Raw genomic sequence first — 22,192 nt, forward strand, 5'->3', positions numbered from 1 at the left:
ACCCCCCGCCCCCCCACCCCCATGTCACTTGGAGAGGCCACCGGCAACACAAGTATCGCTTTTGTTTGCTTTGTGTTTCTGTTGAAACTTTGTGTAGTAACACAGGGACGGACTGGAAGCATAACGCCATTGGCGCGGAAGATCACTTACTTGTGACGCTCCAAAGCCTCGGGGAGTTGGCTCTAGATTTGCCTGTCTTTGATAAGGTCCTGGCATACATGTAAATCCTTTCCCTGTCTAGAAAAGTTTATTAAACGTTTATGAACATCTAAATGTATGGGTTTGCCCACGAGAAACGGTTTGTATTCATTTATCTTTATTGTAGTTGATTTTATTTTATTTTTTTCATTGGTCGCTGCGAAGATCAGACGCTGTATTTTATTTTATTTTTTTTTATAAATCTTCCGGGACCAGGCCAGCGGTTCGTTCCTTTGAAGTCCACAGTTAAACCTTCAGCCCGGTCGGTTTTTAGAAACAGCCCGGAGGATTTCTGCCTCCTGTCAGGACTTCTTGAAACACTACCTGGGGGAGAAAAGTCGAGGGGCAAAACGCGTCTCTCTTTTATTCGCAGCTGTATTCAAATTGTCCATATGTGACAGGACGTTACAGGACAGAGAACTACGTCGAAGCGGTTGCCGGCGCGGGCTGTTGTTGGACTACTTTATACTTTTTTTTTTTTTTTACGTTTTCAAAAAGGGAGGCTGCTCGGGTACATGGATGGTAAGTTGTAGGAAAGCTGTTCCACAGGCCCCCTCTCTTGGCCGCTTTGATGTGCTGCTGCTGAGCTTTGAAGTTGAGAAATGCGGGCTATGTTTCTTGTTTGTGGGCGAGAAATACGGTGAGATAGATAAGAAGCTTATATGTGTGTGTGTGTGTGTGTGTGTGTGTGTGTGTGTGTGTGTGTGTGTGTCAGATAAAAACCGAATATTTGTCGGGTGGTGCGTCTTTTAGCTGGGAAAAAAGTGGGATGTATTCTTCAATCGGAGCCTCCCCCCCCCTCTTTTTACCTCCTCCAGATTTTGACACCCCCAGTGATCTACATAGGGACTGAGCCTGCCTACTCTGAGGTCAGTTGTTGAACGGGACAGGGTACATCCAACTATACAGCGCTTGTTTTGCAGAGAGATAGGACACATGTGCCACGGCACAGGCTTTAAATAGTCCGTCGTCGCTTTTTTTTGTGCTGGATTACTGCTCGGAGACTTTTGGACTGTATTAGGCTTTACTGCAAATGGAGAAGCCTAATATTTCAACTTTTTAACGGGTTTTTACTCTGATTGGATCTGCTCTGCGATGGTATGTGGTTTTACACGTTTATTCAGCCTTCATCCATTGGATTTTTTTTAGAATTGGTTGTATTATGCTTGTAGAGTTACGCCGCCTGTTGAGAGACCGAATGAATTATTGTGTAGCATTTGTAACAGCCAAGCACACGGTTTATGTCGTTTTAGCCGCGTATCGTTTACGGTAAAGTCTCTTTAGATCTGGCGCTGAGGCTCCGAGTACAATTATTCAGCCTCTGAAGGAGGTTTTTACTCCGAATAGATCGAGCCTTTCTGTCGTGTTGGTAGTTAAGACACGTTACACGGGCTATGGCTTTAATAATGTCCCGTAATAGCCTTCTCCGGCAGATATTGAGGCGACTGATCGCTTACATTTACGCATGAGCGAATGGCTTTTCCCCCGCGGGGCATTTTACCCCTCGTACATTACGACGTTTAAGGTCATTGTGGATCAGATCAGATGCATTCCCACTCGTCTGTAACATTCGGGTGGTAAGTCAGGACAAGTGTGGGCTCCGAGTGGAAACGAGTTTGTGTGTGTGTGTGATGCAGGCAGGGGTACAGTACTGTCGTCCGAAACAGATTGGAAATTAATTGGAGTTGAAGCCTGTGACATGGACTCGTTAGGGAAACACATGTAAGCCACAGTTGTGAGAATACGGGTTTGGTGAAGAGCGAGGCTGTGTGAGATGATTACTCTTGTAAAAATGGGTTTTGATGTGACAGATCAATGCACGTTGAGAATGCAGGCTGCAGTTGATCTCTCATTTAGATTATAAATAGATAAATGAAACGAAAAGAGCCTTTCATATTTCCTTTCTCTGTGAACCCGGCGAGGGTTTTTTGAAAGGGACTGTTTACTTGATGTCTTTCTTTGAAGTTCAGCAGGATCTGGCTTTGATTAGATCAATACTTTGTGTTTCAGAGTGAAGAGGAGCTGAGAAGCTCCCCCGCTGCTTTTAGAGAGTGAGGAGGATTAGGCTGGAGCTCAGCGGAGCCGCTCTCACACCGCAACCGGAGCCGGAGCCATGAGCAGGGCGCTTACGGAGCACATCAGCAGTAGCTTCCGAGAAGATGCTCCTCGTCCTCCGGTACCGGGGGAGGAGGGAGAGGCGCCATGCTTCGACCCCAGCAGATCTGCCAAAATGAGAGCACAGAGCAAGGTTAAAGATACCCCCGCCGCGCCTCCCGGCTCCACACCGCGGAGGAACGAGGATGGACTCGGGGAGCCAGAGGGCAGCGCGTCCCCGGATTCGCCCTTAGTCCGGTGGACAAAGTCTCTGCATTTTCTCCTGGGCGACCAAGACGGCGCTCACCTCTTTAGGACCTTTTTGGAGCGGGAGAACTGCGTGGACACTTTGGACTTTTGGTTCGCCTGCAACGGCTTCAGGCAGATGGACTTAAAGGATACCAAAACGTCGCGAGTTGCCAAAGTTATTTTCAAGCGGTACATCGAGAACAACAGCATTGTCGCCAAGCAGCTGAAACCCGCCACCAAGACCTTCATAAGGGATAGTATTAAGAAGCAGCAAATCGACTCAGCCATGTTTGACCAGGCACAGACGGAAATTCAGTCCAACATGGAAGAGAACGCGTACCAGATGTTTTTGACCTCTGACATATACCTCGAATACGTGCGCACGGGCTGCGAAAACGCGGCGTACATGAACCACGGCGGTCTCGGCAGCCTCAAGCTAATGTGCGGATACCTTCCTCCCCTAATGGAGGAAGAGGAGTGGAGTTGTAATGACCTGAAGGCAAAAACGTTAGGCTCTGTGGTCGGACTGTCTGCGAAAACCCTGAGGGCTACTGCTACCATCCGGACGGCCGCTGAAGTGCTGGAGAATAGTTGCAGGTAAGAGCAGCGCTCACCTAGAGCATGCATGGCTGTCTTATTACTCTTTTTGTTATTAGTATTGCTTCCTTTCCTTGTGATCACTATTTCTTCATTAGTTAAACTACAGTGAATATGTGGCAGTTATTTCACAAATGCCAAAGAGAGAGAGAGATAGATGAATGCACTTGATCAAAGAGTCTCAGAGGAACATGCCTGTATATTTGTGCCCTCCTGCCTTCCAGTTAGTCAAGGGCTTGGAGGGGTGGAGGGATGGGGTGGGTGCAAAACATCAATGGATCTGAGCCTTCCTTTTAAGTAAATGGTGTCTTGCAGGCAGCCCTCTGCTGGCTTGCCCACGTTTCCTGTGCTTTGAAACCGTTCCTCCGGTTCAGGCACAAATTCAGACACCAAGCCCTCATGTCTGTTACAGCTACATGACAGTATGATGCTATTGCAAAAGTCATGTCTGTATTTTCTCTTTTGTTCTACCCCGAAATCCATATAGTTATTGTATAAACTACGGCCACCGAAATCCCCCTAACCCGAAAGAAAAGCCAGTACAGAGTTAAGAGAACTTTAGCAGCCAGTCGTATGCCAAACGGAGATATTGTTCTCTTGGTCAGAGATGAAAGCCGAGCTGTTTGTGGAAGGCGTTTGGGCTTTTATCTTAAGAGCTCGTCCCACACGTTGTCCAACAGCTGAAATCTTTTCAAGCCAGGAACATTTTGTGGATTTTATGCTTGAGCCTGCATCAAAGGGTGCTTAAAAAGTTTTTTTTTTTTTTTTTTTTTTTTTTTTTTACTTAACTACTTTGTCCTCACATCTGGACCCAATTGTTACTTAAAGGTTGGACAATGTCTTGATACTTTGGTAGAAAAGTCCAATTTATAGATAATCCATACGTTCCTTCTCGAGGCAACTAAACATTTAGTGAGACTAAGAAATTGAAAATGTTTTCCGCATGAATTTTTAGTAACAGTGTAAAGATTCTAGTAACTCGGCTTAAACACTCCCTTGAGTATTTCATCCTTCATGTGAAAAGATGTCAGATAACATCACAGCACAGTTACTCATTTGGTTGAAAGGGCCCATGTTGAGTACCAGGAACCAATAAGCACAAGGTTTGTTGACATGTGGGCATCTCCTGGTTTCCCGGTGTGATCCCCTTGCATTCTTGTTTTTCACTAAAAGAAAATTGGGAGGGAGAGAGCCCCCTCTTTCTCCCCTCTGTCACCCACTCTCTCCCCCTTTCCCCTGCCCCTCACCATCTCTTTAGGTCAAACAATTTCCATCTCAAACATGTGGAACTAATTTTGCCACTGCACAAATTCCTTTTTTCCCCTCTTTTTTTGTGAGAAACCTCCCAATACTCAACTCCAAAGTGATAGAAAAACACAACAACAAAACATCCTCAGCTCAGTTCCGCAGCTTCAACCACCAATCCCACTTTGCCATAGATGTGTGTGTGTGTGTGTGTGTGTGTGTGTGTGTGTGTCACTGTTTTCCTTCCTCTTTCTTTTCTATCCAGCACTTTTATCTCTCCTTTTTGAAAACAAAAATCTGTCTGACAGAGACTAAGCATGCTTGGGAGAGAGAAAGGGAGAGACAAGAGTAGGGGAAGGGGGAAAGACAGGAAGGGGGGGTGGGGGGGGATCATGAAAGAAAGAAAAGAGATGGAGAAAGAGAGCGGGGGGTGCAGAGAGCCCAGCTGTGCTAAATACCTGACTCTTTGCGCGGACCTTCCAAAGGTCAGGTTTGTGCTTGGGGCCTACGGCTTTAGTCATGCTGGGGTTCTCCTCTCAGCACTCCCGGCAGAAGGCATTCTCATAAAGAAAGGGGCCCTCCTTCCCCCTTTTCCTCTCTCCCTCCCGCTTTAAAGCTCAAGTTCCCCCTTCCTCTTCTTCCCTCCCTCTTCCTTGTCCACCCCCTTCACTACTGAAACAGGAATGCAACACAGCAGGAGAGAGAGACAGAAAGAGAGACTTTAGAAAGGAAAGCAGGGGAGAATGGGTAAAGGAGGGGCCACAGACTGGATGATAGAGAGACAGAGAGAGAGAGAGAGATAGGAGCGGGAGAGCATGGAGGAGAAAACACTCCAAGGAAAGAGAGAGTGGAGTTTCAGAGTGGAAAAGTGCAGGAGTATCCTCAAACAAAAGGGTGTGGAGATAACACAAGAGAGAAAAAGAATGGAAATGCTGTTGTTCATTCACACACAGAAGGGCTACTCACTTCACCCACTCCAGCCATCACCCCTCAATCCCCAAAACACACAACCGCTGTATGTTAGGGAGGAGGGACATGAAAGAGAGCCCACATCTCCATCTCTAATAGTGTTGTCACATTCCTCTGGCCCCCAAATGCTCATGAAAGTGACTCTAATTACAGAAACCTAAAGGAAACGTCAACAAAACAAACTGCAAGCTGTCACATTTGCTTTTCAAATTTGACGAAATGAATACCAAAAGGAAATACAGAGCGTGTAAGCTTTACCCGGCTGTTACATCTCTTCACTGTCCTCACTTCACATCACGACCTAGAGGGACCTCGCATTAAAACACGGCAAATTTCTTCCTGGGTCTTTCGCAGGTCCCACCGGCGAGGAGACCCTGCCAGCCCCTACTTCGTCAACTCCGGCTACATTTTTGCCCCTGCCACCAGTGCCAATGACAGCGAGATCTCCAGTGATGCTACGACAGATGATTCCATGTCCATGACGGACAGTAGTGTGTAAGTGGTTTTTAGCGTTTATTGAAATCTGAATTTTGTATTGTTTCCATAGTATCTAAGCGTGCCTGGATCAGGGTTCAGTCGACACCTTTCCAGGAAAAAAGTCTTGGGGTGTGAAGAAAAATATTTGCCGTGGTATTCCAACAGACTCAGCACTTCTTGAAGCCAGGGGACTGCACTGTTGCTAAATAATGGCCCTAATGTATTTTAATTATCCTCTATGGTTGACTCCAGGTAATTCTATTAACGTGTAGTTGTTACTGTGGCCTCCAGGGAGATAACTCTGGGAAAGTCATTATGTCTGAGGACCTTTTGAAGTTTATTCTGATGCGTTGCAGGCTGGAGAGGAAGGGTGAAAAAAACGTCTTGATGTGGGTGGGGGCGTTGCCTCATTTTCCTCGAAGTTGAAATGTATCCATCCCACCCACCCTTCTGCCACAACAGACTTGTTTTTTTCATATTATCTAATCGCTTTTTCCCTTTGAAGAGCTGGAGGAGAGGGGGGAGGGAAATGGCCATTCGGGCCTCAAGACAAACTCATTGAAAAATGTTGGCACCAAATGAAAAGAGGCTTACTCACGTGGTGGGTCGGTTTCCTGCCACTGGCCTCTGCGGCGTGCTGAGATCATGTGTCTGTGAGGCTTTCACAGGGGTTACTCATTTCTAAACCTTGGGACACGGCATGAGGAACTCCCCCCTGGCCAGACTACGGCACCCCCAAAAAAAAAAAAAAAAAAAATCGCCTCACCCACCCAACCAACCCTCCACAGCTTCTCTCCTCCACCCTCCAGAGCCAATAGCAGTAGTGGTTAGACCTCGAAGTGCAAGGGAGTGAGAAAATAAAGTGCATGGAGTATAAAGGGCTTAACTGAATCGCTTTCAGCCTATTGTTAGGTGAGGGGAGCTTAGGGGGATAAGAGGGTGGCTGGCTGCTTTGAAAATGACTTGCACAACTGAATAGGAGATCCCCATAAAGTAAGGGCCCATGAAACCATGAAAGAGTCCACGGCTGTTTTCTCTTCCCCAACCTGGACAAAGCCCCCACATGGTTAGCTGGGGGGTCAGTTTGGACCGATAAAAACGAAAACTTGGCGATAGGAAAAGTTGCGAGCTGTTTTGCCCGAATAAGTTTGAGGTTCTCGTTAGCGCACAAGTTCCTCTGGGCCGTTGGGTTTTACTTTTGAAGAGTTTCCTGTGTTTCTTCCTGCGCCTTGAGGGATGATGGCTCGTAGTCTCAAGGGTACAGTTTGTGAAGCATTGATTTTGGTAGTAGGCCCGACTTACAAGAAGCTTGCTGCAACGCGGGCGATATCGGCAGCCTGGCTCCACTGTCTGATTCTTCTCGACGACGTCACTCTGAAATGTGACTTGCAGAGCTTGTTTTGGGGAATAAAGAAGAAGTAATAGATTTGTTGTTCAAAGTCGTATTTCTTTGAATAGTTCTCACCAAGGTCTTTGACACAGCGAGCTCTCCTGTCCTTGACCCCGGCTTCCTGCACCCCTAACTGTTTGGAATTAAAAAGCAGCTTCTTCATCTCTCATTCGAGGGAACAATTTGATTAGTGTGTCCTTTTACAGTGGTTAAAAGGCACACTGCAAATTTGAATCTCATTTCCCAGATAAAGAACAAGAAAAGGAGGATTTGGGAAGGGGGGGGTGTGTGGAAGAAAGGGGGGGATTTTTTTTCTCTTTTTGCTTATATCTTATTTATGGATTTACTTGGACGCTGGGGAATGCTGCTGCACCAACTTCAAACATTACCTTATCTTACAAACCAGCCTTTTGATGTTGCTGAGATCAGAGGCTCACAGCACAGCGCTTGCCAAACGAAGATGGCAGCGGGTGCATATGTGCATGAGTGTGAGATTTCAAAGAGGCAGCAGAAAAAGTAGCGTTTGGGCTAGGTCAGACACTTCTGAGCAGCCAAAACGGCCACGATAATTGGCCCAGCTTAAGTGGCAGCTGACTGGAAAAGCTAGAAGACACAGAATGAAAAATGGAGAATGAGATTCCCAGAATAAATGCTTAATTGACCGGAGACTGCCGGTATTTCTAGCTACGTCTCAATTTTTCATATTAATATATCAGAGCTACAAAGCCAGCAGCCCTTAAACAGCGTTTGCTAGGCTGTTGTAGTTTCCGTCTCCAAACCGGCCACCGAGTTCAACGCTAATTCGTCTGCTTTTTTAAACAATCACTGTCAGAGTTGACAATGACTGATGTAATCTTATCGGCGGGGCTCTTCTTTTGAAGCCCACAGTGGGATGTTTAGCATATCTTTACCATTGTCCCGGTGTGTTTTGTTGTGTGTTTTTGTTGCCTTGGCTTCAAGGGCTCCCTGGCCTTTTGATTTCGCTGTAATGTGCCCAGTGGGGGGGTTACTGGGTGGTGTTGTGTCGGTCACTTCAATAATGAACTGCCTCCTAAGGGCTCTTTGTCCTCAAAGATTGGCTAATGGCGCTAATGCACCAACAGTTGGTGTGGAGGTGTTTTGACTGGCATGATTGCTTTGCGGTAACTTAAGAAAAATAACATCCACTACATAGTTGGCTATAATAGACTAAATGAATTGTAAATAAAAGTCATTTTGAGTGGTCTTTGGCTCTTTTTTTTTAATGTAATATCTTTGTTTTTTACAGAGATGGGATCCCTCCATATAAGGTGGGCACTAAGAAGCAACTCCAGCGAGAGATACATCGCAGTGTCAAGATCAATGGCCAGATAACTCTTCCCCACTTTCCTGTAAGTCCTACTTCCTGAACTTCTACTTCCTGTCTCTGTGTTTCCTTTTATTTATTTTTTTTGTAATCTGCTAAACTCAAACTTTTACACGCTGACAGACAACTGGGTCCTGATTCCCCTGAGGAGTTGTGCTTTATTTTATTTATTTATTTTCAGAGCTGTTGTGACAGAATAATATATTTCATTCCCCGGCTCTTTTTCATATAAAAGTCAGGGTAAATGAAAGGCAGGATTTGCATACCACTTCACTTATTCTTTTGCCTTTTCAAGCTCCCCCCCCTTCCCAGTAGCTTCTGTCGGGCTGTAAATATAAACTTGTGTTGCCACCTTTGTATTCCGTCTCAGTAACTATAGCACGTCACAAAGGCTCATAGAGTCATATCTTTTATGCATCAATGAGGGCTCTGGTTATGGCATAGGTAATAGACATGGCAACGGTGTTAATGGCAATGATTCAATTCAACACGAATATGACTCCTTGGCTTGCTAAATGATTCCCAAAACTAAAGTTTACATCCCAGCAGATGAATAGGAGTTACATCGCTATTCAGTTCCACTCCCACCCTGATACCTGGTCCCATTAGTATTTGGGTCATACGGTATATGTGCTTTGAATTCAAGATTTTGTTGCCCTGCTGGAGTTGCTGTGGGAAGGTACAATAGGGGAACTGGGTTAGAAGAGATTACCACCAGGTTGGGAGGCAGGTCTGTTTGAGGCAAGAAAAGAAATGTGAAATTCTTTTGTCTTCATATCCAAACACAAGTATGTGTAATAGTTGTGTGGTGTGTGCATGCAATTGAAAGTGTTGTCTGTTCTGCCCTTTTTTCTCTCTTCCGCTCTCTTTTCTCTCTCTCTCAATCTCTCTCTCTCTCTCTCTCTCTCTCTCTTCCTTTCCCACTTGCACTCCTTTAATGTCTCCCTCCTGATTTGGAGATGGCTCTGTCTCCCATGATGCACCAGCCCCAGGCAGCGGGGGCCCCGTGCAGGGCTGGCGCTCCTTTGCCAGCAGCTCTGCTTGCCTTTCTTCTTCTTCCCTTCATCGTGTCTACAAAGAGATGAGAGGAACAACAAAAAAAGAGTCAAAATCAAGAAAGCCAGTGTGCCAAATAACAAAAAAGTAAAAAAAAAATAATAATAATAATAAAGGGGAGAGAGAGAAGCCGGTGCATAAAGTTAAAGAAAAAGGAGGATAATGTGACTAGAGTACCTCTGAGCTGCCCTGCATGCAGCCGGAAAATAAATTACTACTTCCCCTCAGATCTTCCCAGTATTTGACTCCTCTATCCTCTCCCTCCCTCTTTTCCCTCCTTCTTTGTCTCTCTCTCTCTCTCTCTCTGCCACCATTGCCACTTCACTAACGCACATCTCAATCCCCTTCCTCTTTTTTCATGCTGTTAATTTTGTCCCCCTCTCCCTTTTTTCTTCCCCTCTACTCTCCTCACTCTCTCTTCTCTGTCGATATCTGGCTTTTATTCGGAGATTTAAAGCTGCGTGTCCCTCCCACCCCTAGTGTGCGTTTGATGTTTGACAAGGGCCCTTTGAAGTGTGCTGACTTCAGAGGCTGCCTAGCTGATGGCTTGGTAGGGCTACAGAGGGTGCAGGCAGGGGGCCTCCCCTCCGAGCGAGACCAACTGCTACCCCGCCATCGCTACCCCCTTCTCTCCCCCCCTCGCCCAGCAGCCTGACACTGCCAAGGGCACTGGGCATGAGAAGATCTGGGGAGGGACGGGCGGTGGAGAAGGTTCAGGTTAGCTCGAGGGCAAGGGCAACTGGATTAGGCCTTTTGGAATAGTAGCGGGCTTTTTGGAACAAGATAGCACCGTGGATTACTGCAACATATTGCATCTGTCAAAAACACCACTTAGTTACACTCCCACAAACACACACACTAATGTGTCCTTCCCCCCCCTGTGTTGTTTACCCTGCAGAGGACGCATCGGCTGCCTAAGGAAATGACCCCCGTTGAGCCCTCAGCCTTTGCTGCCCAGCTCATATCCCGGCTGGAGAAGCTGAAGCGAGAGCAGGACACCATGCGCTCGTTGGAGGAGAGGCTGCAGCAGATCCAGGAGGTACGGATGTTCGGATACCTCCACCGACATTAAGCACGGCTGCCACTTAGAAATTCTAACTTGGATCCAAGTTAACTCGGGACGATGGTTCCATATTGTGCAACAAAAGCCTTTGTGCCTGCTTTAGCATGTCGAAGAACAGGGACGAGACCAAGGGATTTGAAAGTCTGTCTTGGGTTAGCTACTCTGTTCTCCACTACTTCATCTGGTGGAACTTTCAAACTTATGTTTCTAGACACACTTGAAGCTCCTTCAAATAGTTAGCACTTAGTAACTCTCGAGTGGCACGTTTGCTGAGTATGTGTAGTGCCAGTCTCTTTGTGAAGCGCAGTCACACTCTGCATTATAGATGAAGCGCACCCGAAGCCTGTTAGCGAAGATAACTGTGCGGCAAAAAGGAAACTCAAAATCAAGTTATCCAGGCGTTTGCTCTCACTGACTTCAGAGTACGGTAGACAGAAGTTGGTGTAAGTTGAGACACAAATTCCTCCACTTGCTGCCTTTCCCACATGTGACTGTGTGTAAGTGTTTTGTCAATTGCCTTAACTTTTTGTACTTTTCTTTGCCTGGCCAGGAGGAGGAAAGGGAGGAGAGCAGTGACCTGACCAGCAGCACCTCCTTCCATCAACCTCTGCTCTCGTCTGGCAGCCAGTGCGAGGAAGACCCCCAGGCTATCCTGGACGAGCACCTATCCCGTGTCCTGAAGACACCCGGCTGCCAGTCACCGGGTGTGGTTCGGCACTCACCGCGCTCCCGCTCCCCAGATCGGACCGATGCCGTGGTGTCCTCTGGCCACGGGCCCTTCTTTGGTGCGTATCCCGGGGCTGCCAAGGTTCTGATGGCAGGCAGGCCGTCCACAAAGCACATCCACCACCACTACATTCACCATCACCACGCTGGGCCCAAGACCAAGGAGCAGATTGAGGCCGAGGCGGCTCAGCGCGTGCAGTGCCTCTGCCCTCCAGGGGGCGCCAATTATTCCGACTTCACCCCTGCGTGAGTGTAACTTCTGAGCTGTGCTGAAACATTGTACCTCAGTACCTCCGATTTCTTCAATTTTCCCCCACTGGTCCTAACTTGCCACTCCTTCTTCCTCCAGTCGCTGCAGCAATTTGTCCAGACGGCCAGTCAAGGCCATCGATGAGGGCGTGTCTTCCCCACGCCTACCCCTAGACGCCACTGACCGCTCTCAGAATGTTTGGCAGTGGATCCTAGAGAGCGAGAGGCAGGGCAAGCACAAGCCACACAGGTGAGTGTCGGTCAGGAATGGCCACGACATCATTTGTACCACACAACACCAGTGTCTCGAGTTCCCAACTGGTGTAATATATTGGCCATTTTTTATACCCACCAGCACTCAAGGCCTAAAGAAGTCCAGCCCGCTTGACTCCAAGGCTCTGCCCGGTCGGACTCATTCCACCTGGGGTGGAGGCGGCATCGGCAGCGGGGCTCACCCCCGAGGCCACCACCCAGGCCACCCGTTCATCCAGGATCCGGCCATGCCACCCCTGCCCCCGCCCAACACCCTGGCACAGCTAGAGGAGGCCTGCCGCAGACTAGAAGAGGTCTCCAAGCCACCAAAACAAAAGTAGGCAAATGTGGACACACTCGAAAACACACATTTAGTTTCACACATCAAACTCAAACTGCCAACATGTTGCCCATCTTCCACATTCCACCGACCACATCAGAATACACTGTAAATGGTGTCTTTTGGTTTTCCTTCATATTGAATATATGTTTATTGATTTGTCATTGATCTCTGTGACTTTTAACAGGCATCCAACAGCAGCCGGCAGCCTTCAGAGAGACAGGAGCCATCCGGCAGCCGCCCTCCCCACCGGAGCCAGCCCTGGACTCCAAACAGACGAGTACGGCGCTCTTCTTTTACTGCGCTCCTTTTGAATCTTTGTTTCTAACGCTAAACTTTTCTTAAATTCTTTCTCAATTGCTTTCTAATTTTCCAGACTTCATTTCTCATACACTTTTTTTTTTAAAGCGTTCCCTCTCTCTCCCACCCTCTTCCTCACATACTTTCTCACTCTTCCCTTCAAAGAGAGATGTTGTGAGTCAGCATAGCTATGTCTTTGAACTCCTCTTCTCTCGCTTTTTAATCATTTAAGATTAAACATGCTTTAATACGGAATCCTAACTACCCACCCGTCTCCCAGCACACACACTCACCACTGGAACCCAACAAAGATGCAATAAGTAGCCCCTGGTAACTCAAATGTATCGGCCCCCTTACTACATGTGTTGTTGAATGGGTTGGGTGTTTGATGTTAAGCTACAGCCACCTTACTGTGAGGCTTCTTTTAGTTTTAATTGGTTGACCCTTGGGTGAGCCAGCTGTTTGTTGGCATCCTTAATTAATTATGCCCTCTTTGTCTACATTTGCCAGTCGGTATCCTTCTCGTACAAGTTCAGCCGTTCAAAACCCGTTTTCATCTTTGCATTTCCAGGTCTAAGGAGCTAGTGGTCACCTACTTCTTCTGTGGAGAGGAGATTCCTTATCGCAGCATGATGAAGACCCACTGCCTCACCCTGGGACACTTCAAGGAACAGCTTAGCAAGAAAGGCAACTACCGGTAATTATAAACCCCTGACAACGGCTCACAAATCACAGAACACTAGCACATGCTCGGATAGATGTTTATTCAAACGTTGTTTGGATGGGGTTGACGCTGTAGCAGGGTTCTGCGTACGTATGGGCATTTGTTTTTGTACTTGTATATGCTTGTCTGCTGAGTGGGAGTGTGAAATACTGGAGTTGAAAAGAAACTGGGCTGATCCACTGTATTCAGAGCTTACAGAGAGAGGGGGAGGGGGGGGGGGGGGAGTTCTGGAGCATATTTTTTCCCCCACATCTGCTACTGATTTCCATGGTAAAGCAGCCTTAATAAATATGGCTTTGAAGACTGGGCCATTTTATTTTGTGCACAAAGACCATTGCGAGGCCTTCAAATTCCTCCTCCACACTATTGCATCAGGCATTCAAATCAAATGCCGCAAGCACCTTCTTCTGTTAATGACTGATAGCAGTCAACACAGCAAAAGAAAAACAATACGTCCTGTGAATGTCAGATGATGAGGGGGGAACTCCTAAACAATGTAAGAACTTATTAAGTCATTTAGGAAGCACACGCTTGCTCCGTCAAGTAACAGTTCCAGCACTGCGTAGGTGGTATGCCACTGAAAAGACACAAAGCCTGCATGCCCCATGACATCAACATCAAGTTACGGCCACATCTGCTTGTTAGGCAAGAGAGAAGGCCTGCAAACAAGTCACTGCACCCCTGCTATCCCATAACTCTTCAGCGAGCGAATAAGAAGGGGGAGGTGGGGATGAAGCGTCTGGCTTCAATGGCAGTAGAATGTGTGGAGTTGGTTAATTTGGACATGGCAGCGGTACAGTGGAGAACAGTACGCCGCGGCTCTGCCAGACGATATTGGTGCCAGATGTTGCGAAGAGAGAAAAATCCTGCCACATAAAACATGTTCCAATAGAAAGACTCCTTCTGTCTCTCGCTCTGTCTCACTCGCTGATACAAAGCGATGACTTTGAACTGTTTGTGAGTGAAAATGTAGCATTTTCTTCCGTAAAAAAAAACATCCAGCCAATTAAATTGAGATGGGTAATGGATTTATTTGGTTTCTGCTAATGACGGAGGAAAAGGCTAAATCCTGCCCGGCACAGCTTAGACAACAGAGGGAAACTTAGCTGAAATGCCATCACCCCTCTGTCTCATCGCGGCAGACTTGAGTGGAACGTCTTGCAGCTGTGGTAACACAAACCTCCTCCTCCTTCGTTTGTGTGTAATTACAATCAACATGGCAAATAAAACTGGATGTGTACGTTTTCGTACGCCCCTCCTTACATGTGTTGTTTGAATGACTCTAAGCTGAGCGATTGCTCATAAAACAGCTTTTTATTTCTCCCTTTTTTTCTTCTTCTTCTTTTTTTTTTTTCCTTGGTATTCCGAAACGCAGGCACACATGGGCAAAATGAGGCATTTTTCCATTACAAAGCTTATCATTAAATCCCCTCCCGCTGAGCTTTTGCTGGGTTGAAAGTAGAGAGGAGAAATCATTAGGAGCTCCAGGAGACTTCACAGTCACTGGGACCAAGCTAACCCTGGGAGTTATCTCTGCTTGAGAGAAGAAGAAGAAGAAGACGAGTGGGCTAGCTAGGTGACCTGTGACCTCCAGGAGACTGTCTGAGCACTCGCACCCCCCCCCCCCTTCCCCCCCACATCACATGGTAAAGCCCCTCAGGCTCAGCCCACATCCAACCTATCACACCCACTCACCGAGCCAGGGAAGGCCTGCGCTCCGCTTCCCCGCACTTTCTTCCCTTCCTGCTCCCGATTTTTTCCCCCTCCGTTCTCCGCTGGTGATCAGAAAGCTGCCCGAAGTGTGTCTGCGTCTGCGATGGCAAGTGTGTGTAAGAGAGAATCATAGGGCACGTGCGTGTTTATGTGCAAGCGGCGGAGTGGGCTCTTGCAGTCACCGGCAGACTGTCAGGCCCCTGGAATGCCAACCTGTGTGACAGAAAGGCCCTTCGTTTGACAGCCAGCCCAATTAGAAGCCACGGAGACACAGAGAGGAGGAGGGGGGGCACTGCCGAAGAGCGAGAGAGGAGGTGGGGAGGGGGCCTTTTGACAGCCTCTAATTAACCCTTCAACTTTAATAAGACCTTGCAGGACAGCTAGGTATCTGTAGAGTGGCCAGCAGCGGATGAGGAGACAAGCACACACGGATGAACACACACACACACACACACACACACACACACACACACACACACACAGACAAACAGGCTGTTTCTAGCAGCTTGAATTATCACAGGGAGTGTTTAAACGGAGGGTTCAGCTCTGTTTGTGCAGCGGTGTGATGTGGAGTCAGGCTCTTGCCTTTGAAGTGTGCCGGGATGGCATTGAAGGCTATGACTAAGTTGTTTTGAGCAGGATCCATTTCTGGCTCTCAGAGTGTGTGTTTGTGTTTGATTTGGACTAAAGGGAGTTGTGTGCGAGCACGTATATGGAAGTAGTCGTGTAGGTTGCCTCAAAGCGGGTTTAAACACGCTGAAATGTATCAGATGCACTCCTGCTGCCACTCCGTCAGCTTTCGTTTGTGTCCAATTTTTCTGCGTACACCTCCGCGGAGCATGTTCTAATCATGGACCTCTCTCTTTGTTTGTCCCCCTCAGGTACTACTTCAAGAAAGCCAGTGATGAGTTTGAGTGCGGTGCCGTGTTCGAGGAGGTGTGGGAGGATGCCAGCGTGTTGCCCATGTATGAGGGCAAGGTCCTGGGCAAGGTGGAGAGGATGGACTAAAAAGCCACTTTGTTGCCAACCAACCAATGCCCTTCCCCGCCCAACCAAAAGCTAAACTGTCCCTAAAAAAAAAAAAAAACACTTGAGCAAGAGACTCGTTGTAATTAACAGAAAATACTCTGGACTCTTTATTTTTTTTTTTTTTTTTTATATTTCTTAATATTAAGCTAAACAGAGTTAATATATCCAGCACAAGAGGAGTGATTGAAGGAAGACGAGCCAATGAAGTATGCCGAAACCCAGAGGAGGTGCCGCCCCTCCCTGACTTTATCAACCAATCAGCCTTAGAAACACAAGGGAATGACAACGAGAGACCAATACAAGGACGATGATGAAAGATGATTGGAGGCCGGTCCTGACCCCGCCTCTTCTTGAATATAACCACTGAAGATGCAGAGGACTGGTTTTGTCGCGATGTGATGAGAGACTGACGGCGCGTTCACGCCCGAGCGCGACGGACTCGCAGGCACTGAAGCCACGGCGCCAACCGACCTGCTCTCAACGTCACGCTCCCAACGTCGTTACAAAAAAAAACATCTGTACATGTGCATATACATACATGCATATATGTATACATACATGTATTATCTATAGAGATGCTTTTTGTCATGAGTTGAAAGTTTTTATTAAGTATTTATTAAAGGAGAAGAAAACAACCCACTCTTCTCCCCCCACCCCTTGTTCTCCCTTCCTTAAGTCTTCTTAAACCTGTGTCCCTCCCCCCTCTCCCTATTTCCAGCCAATGGGCAAGCTGCTTTGAATGTTGGGAGAATACTGTGGTGATATTGTTTTAGTATTTCTTTCAGTTGTTTTATTTGTTTTTTTTTACCTTTTACACAAAGGATGTGACTGTAGCCTAGCACCTCCCATAGCCTTGTAGCCCTGTCTGATCCCAACTAACGAGGCGCACCCGCTCTAGTCTATTCTAATGGTCGATCCCAGTCTTATATGCTGCTGATAGTTTGTAATGTTAGGTTTTGTCACACTAGTATTTCCTCTCCCTCGTTCTCTCCCACCCCCCCCCCTCTCTTTTTGTCTCAGTCCGGCGACAGAGCTCAAACTTTTTTTTTTTTTTTTTTTTTTTGTTGTTGTTGTGCCTTTTGTTTGTGAAGCAGGCATTGCACGAAGAGGGGGGTTGGGGTTGGGGTGGGGGGGTCAAAACAGTTGCAGATACACACAGAGAAGGAGACCTGGAGCACAAGCTGTACCATCTAATAATGGCAGCGTTTACAGCCCGCACACCAAAATAACTTGCGCTAACAAGAACAAGTTTGGGTCACTAAAGAGCCACTTCTCGAAGGAAGGAAGTCAGCTAGCGTGTCAAAAAAAAATAAACAACACAGAAAAAGAAAAAGAACCGTTGAAGAATTATGGCTCCGATATACCTTTTGAATGTTGTTACAGTAACATCGTATATAGCAGAGCTCCTGTATACATTGTAATTATGCATTCTGAAGTATGGATACTGACACACACACACACACACACACACACACACACACAGTATCGCTGGTGTTTTATGAGTACAGCAGCACCTGTGCCTACATGGATGCCATACCATGTGCTACCCTGTTTCAGGGTTTTAATATATATCCCTTGGTTTTCAGAAGGGTTTTATGTTGAAAAGATATTTTTATGCTTTTAATAATATCCTGTAATCATGTTTTTTTTCTCCTTTTTTTTTTACACCACAACCTTTTTGTTTTGTTTTGTTTCATCCTATCTAAACTGTAAATTATACATTATATAAAGAGTTTCATTTAAAGATTTACATGGACCTATAATTATTGTAATTATTGAGAGATGTAGCCTTTATTAAAGTTTTATATTTTTCAAATGAAAGCTGTTGTGCTTGGATTTGCTTCTTTCGTGAATGTTACTGGATATCACTGCACTTCTAATGTCATCCTGATATCTTTTCATATCCCAGCAAACCTCCCAGCCTTAGAGAGAGAACATCATACATAATAAAATATATTTGTTGAACCGTTATTTAGACATGACAAGAGTGGACTCAAGTGCTGTGTCCACTTTAAGGGACATACACAACTGAACTGTTTGTCTGGGACACATGAATGTAGGGCTGGGCCATATATCAATAATATACAGATATCGTGATATAAGACTAGATATCGTCTTAGATTTTGGATATCCTAATATGGCATCAGTGTTGTCTTCCTGGGTTTAAAGGCTACATTACAGTAAAGTGATGTCATTTTCTGAATGTATCTGACTGTTCTTGCTCTTCTATTATTTGCCTTTACCCACTTTATTGTTATAGCCGCATTACTGATGATTATTTATCACAACTCTTATTGTGAAAATATTTTGTGAAGCACCATTAGTCAACCCTACTGTAGTCTCGCTTTGCCAGACCCTCCTCCAAAGCGCGCTGAAGGAGGGTCTGGCTAGTCCACACAGCATTCCGGGATGGGAGGAAAACATGCTCTGGTTTATTGGCATTTCTCTAAACCAATCCCAATCATCATGGGTGGGGCTAAGCTCAGCACAGAGCCGCTGTGCAACAGAAAACTCAGATTGGACAGGTAGTCTAGCTAGCTGTCTGGATTTACCCTGCAGAGATCTGAGGAGCAGTTAACCATAGTCCTCACAAATCCACCGGAGGTTAGAACGCCGACACAAAGAAAGAGGAAGGAAACAGAAAAATACATGCATCCGGCGGAATCTCCTGCGGCAATCCCGGAAGTGGAACACGAAGGATATAGACAAACCGTACAATATCGTCGCAAAATCGATATCAAGGTATTTGGTCAAAAATATGGTGCTATTTTGATTTTCTCCATAATCGCCCAGCCCTACATGAACGCATAAACGTAGATGTTTGATTTGGGGGTTCTTGAAATCGTGCAAATCTAGAAAAGCACGAGTCATGGATTCAGCACGCAGAGTATTATTGAACCAGCCAAGTGTTTAACATGACGCCTCAGGGTGGCCTCCTGGCCTCCCTGGTATCATTCTGGACAGAGACCTTTGGTGCATGTCATACCCTCACATGTAATGCTAGTTAAAACACTACTAAAAAAACCTCGGTATCAGCTGTTTAACGATAAATGTAACATTAACAAAATGATGAGAAATACTGGCTAGTGGAAATGACTCTCCACACCATGCTATTAGTCAAATGATTAATAGGGAAACTGACAGAATATGCTCAGTAGGACAGGTCTGTGGAACCTGTTGTATCATCGTCACCATGAAAGAGGCGCAGCGGCGCAGCGCTGTGATAAAAAAAAAAAAAAGACAACGCAGATTGAAGGTGTGGAGAGGTGACTCTTCATTTAAACCCAATGATTTATAAAAGTCAGTCTTGTAGTCGGGTCATACAGTCGGGAGTTTCACAAACATGTCTCTGTGCTGAATAAAAAAAAAAAAAAAAAAATCAGGTTTAAAATTCATGTATGAATGCTGTATAATTCCCTGCGTAAACAGAAATCGCTAAAAGCCTGCAACCTTTTGATGCGTTACAGCCCCTCGGTGGTTAAATGTGCGCGCTCTGTATTCAGTACTGTATTCAGCACTTAAATGGGAGACGTTTAAGCATGGAAATGGGGGCATGGGCTAATTGGTCCTATTAAAGAGCAATGAGGACCAGCGCTACTCTCTGACAGTCAACACAAACATTAATGAAGCACCCTGCATCCCCTATCAGAGGGCCTAGCCATGTTTGCCTCAATTATCTGGCTTCACTTCAGCAATGGGGAGGGGGGGAAATAATTCAGTGGCAGGGGAGCGCGTGCAGACTCACTCACTTGTACAGCTCAATTCAAATAGTTGACATAAAAAGACACTTGCAATTGGCAAAAAGCAGAGGTAGCCACGTAACAAAGATAACAACAGTCATTACTGACAAGCTTTCACTTCCCACAAAATGATTTGCTCATTTCTTTCTTCCCCGTTCCTGGCAAAATGGCACAAAAAAAAACAGACAAGCCGCCAATGCTTGTCACATCTAGGAAAAACTGTAGGTTTTTTTCCTCTTTCTAAAAGCACATACTGTACACACTCCGTGTTTTGCCTTAGAAGATAGTTCTACGGCAGCCCTCCCAAAACAGTTTGTATTTTTCATACCCCAATTAGCAGATTAATTTCAAAAGGGTCTTTTCTTCATCTAAAGGCACAATGCGGGGGAAACTTCCAACACATAATCAATGCATTACATACTCCCCAAACCTTAACATCAATTCCTCCACACTTTTGACTGCACAATGAGTAGGGTTTAAATCAGGCTGAACCAGCTAGTTTCTGTTGAACTGTCTGGAACGGGGCAGGTGTAACCCTCCACCCTCCCCAGCCTCTCCCCAACTCTATTTTTACAGCCTCTTGGGGCTCCGGCTTTGAAGGGAAACCTATCCAGGAAAATTGCTTGCATTTTTCCCCACCGGAGCGTTGATAGATGGACATTGACTGTCGCATTCCCTCTCTTGCACATCAGGAGCTCTGGCTCCCCCCCACTCCCCTGCTATCTGCTCTCAGCCTTTCTGTGGCATTCCAGTCCTAGGAGGTGCTTTATTGAAGTGCAATGCAGGTTTTACACAGGTTCTGAAGTTCCTGCTTTCATGGAAACATGACTTTTGACTCCTCAAACTCACACTTTAATTCGAAACCGCACAATTCTTTCACAGTGTCTTTTCATCAATGAAATGGGAGCATTTCTGTGGTGTAACTTTCATTTCATTTTCATTTCATTGGCCACCCCACCCCTCCCCCCCTCCATACATCCCATATGTATGTCCCATACGTCGCTACTTTCATCCCTGTCTTTTCTTCAAACAGTGGCATTCATTTCTCCTTGCATTGTGCTAATTGGCATAGCATGGTTGGGGCTATTGTAAACATGGCTGTGTGAGACTGGTATAAAGAGGCACCAGTCACTCCCCAGGCTAAGCTAGTGTGCGAGGCAGGCAGGGGCTGCTGCCTATTGTGCTGCTGAAGCCTTTGTAGATTTGCAGTGGGCCCCTTTTTAATCGCCTTCTCATACACGGCTTGCCGACTCGCTTTGCATATTTAATTGCCAGGTAAAATCATTTTGTCTGGAAATCCGTTTAATTATTTGATTGTACAGTAAGCGTAAAGAGTGAGCGAAGGGAAGAGGAAGGGATAAAGGGGGATAGAGAGACGGAGAGAGAGAGAGCAGCAGGCAGCAGAGAAAGAAAGAGGTCTGTTGCCAGAATAGACATCAAAGCTGTGCCTTGATGTTGATGTTGAATGGGCATTAATGGTTTCTGAAGGCAAGAGATTGCACGAAAAAAAAGAAAGAGAGAAAAAAAATAAAAAAAATAAACCCTCCTTTTTCTCTGACAATCCCGCCAGCAATCTCAGTAAATGCATAAACATTGGGACCCTGTGCCAGATAGAAGGGGTTGAACAGAGAGAAAGAAAGTGAGAGCAAGAGAAGCTAGTTGGATTGTTCACTTTCATTTCCTCTAATGACTGAAGGCCGAGTAGCAGAGATGAGATGGGTCAAATGGGCTGATTGGAGGCTGGCAGTGATTACGAGGCTGTCGCCATGTTAAATATTTAGCTTAAAAGAGCGCAAGATTCCGACCAATGCCTCATCTGAAGTCCCAAGGACATCACAGATCAGGTTGTTGCATGCCATTCTCACAACTTAAACTACAAACCCCATTCCAATGAAGTTGGGACGTTGTGTAAAAACAGAATACAATGATTTGCAAATCCTTTTCAACCTATATTCAATTGAATACACTACAAAGACAAGATATTCAATGTTCAAACTGATAAACGTTATTGTTTTTTTTTTGTTGCAAATATTCACTCCTTTTGAATTTGATGCCTGCAACACGTTCCAAAAAAGCTGGGACAGGGGCATGTTTACCGCTGTGTTACATCCCCTTTCCTTTTAACAACAGTCAATAAGCGTTTTGGGAACTGAGGACACTGATTATGGAGCTTTGTAGGAGGAATTCTTTCCCATTCTTGCTTGATGTACGACTTCACAGATGTGCAGGTTACCAATGCCATGGGCACTAACACCCCCCCCCATACCATCACAGATTCTGGCTTTTGAACTTTGCCCTGACAACAATCTGGATGGTCCTTTTCCTCTTTGGCCCAGAGGACATGACGTCCATGATTTCAATAAAACTATTTGAAATGTCCAACCGCCAACAGCCCACTTTTCCACTTTGCGTCGATCAAGAGAAGCCGGCGGCGCT

General features: G+C 46.1%; 1 protein-coding gene across 2 annotated transcripts; it reads left to right on the top strand.

Annotated features, from left to right (window-relative positions):
• The first annotated feature begins 463 nt into the window (after positions 1 to 463).
• On the top strand, positions 464 to 17,023 carry LOC114569749 (axin-2). 2 transcript variants are annotated; one of them, XM_028599808.1, is made up of 11 exons: positions 464 to 720; positions 2,209 to 3,138; positions 5,707 to 5,847; positions 8,487 to 8,589; positions 10,519 to 10,659; positions 11,234 to 11,655; positions 11,759 to 11,908; positions 12,014 to 12,247; positions 12,438 to 12,530; positions 13,122 to 13,247; positions 15,869 to 17,023. In XM_028599808.1, exons 2-11 carry the CDS (start codon positions 2,312 to 2,314, stop codon positions 15,993 to 15,995), a joined length of 2,364 nt encoding a protein of 787 aa, XP_028455609.1. In that variant the 5' UTR covers positions 464 to 720; positions 2,209 to 2,311; the 3' UTR covers positions 15,996 to 17,023. The 2 variants fall into 2 exon arrangements, with proteins under 2 accessions (XP_028455609.1, XP_028455601.1); XM_028599800.1 differs by lacking the exon at positions 464 to 720 and adding an exon at positions 1,078 to 1,296.
• The last annotated feature ends 5,169 nt before the right edge of the window (positions 17,024 to 22,192 follow it).

The sequence above is a fragment of the Perca flavescens genome, chromosome 2 (assembly GCF_004354835.1).
Source record: "Perca flavescens isolate YP-PL-M2 chromosome 2, PFLA_1.0, whole genome shotgun sequence".
In the NCBI taxonomy this organism is placed as follows: domain Eukaryota; kingdom Metazoa; phylum Chordata; class Actinopteri; order Perciformes; family Percidae; genus Perca; species Perca flavescens.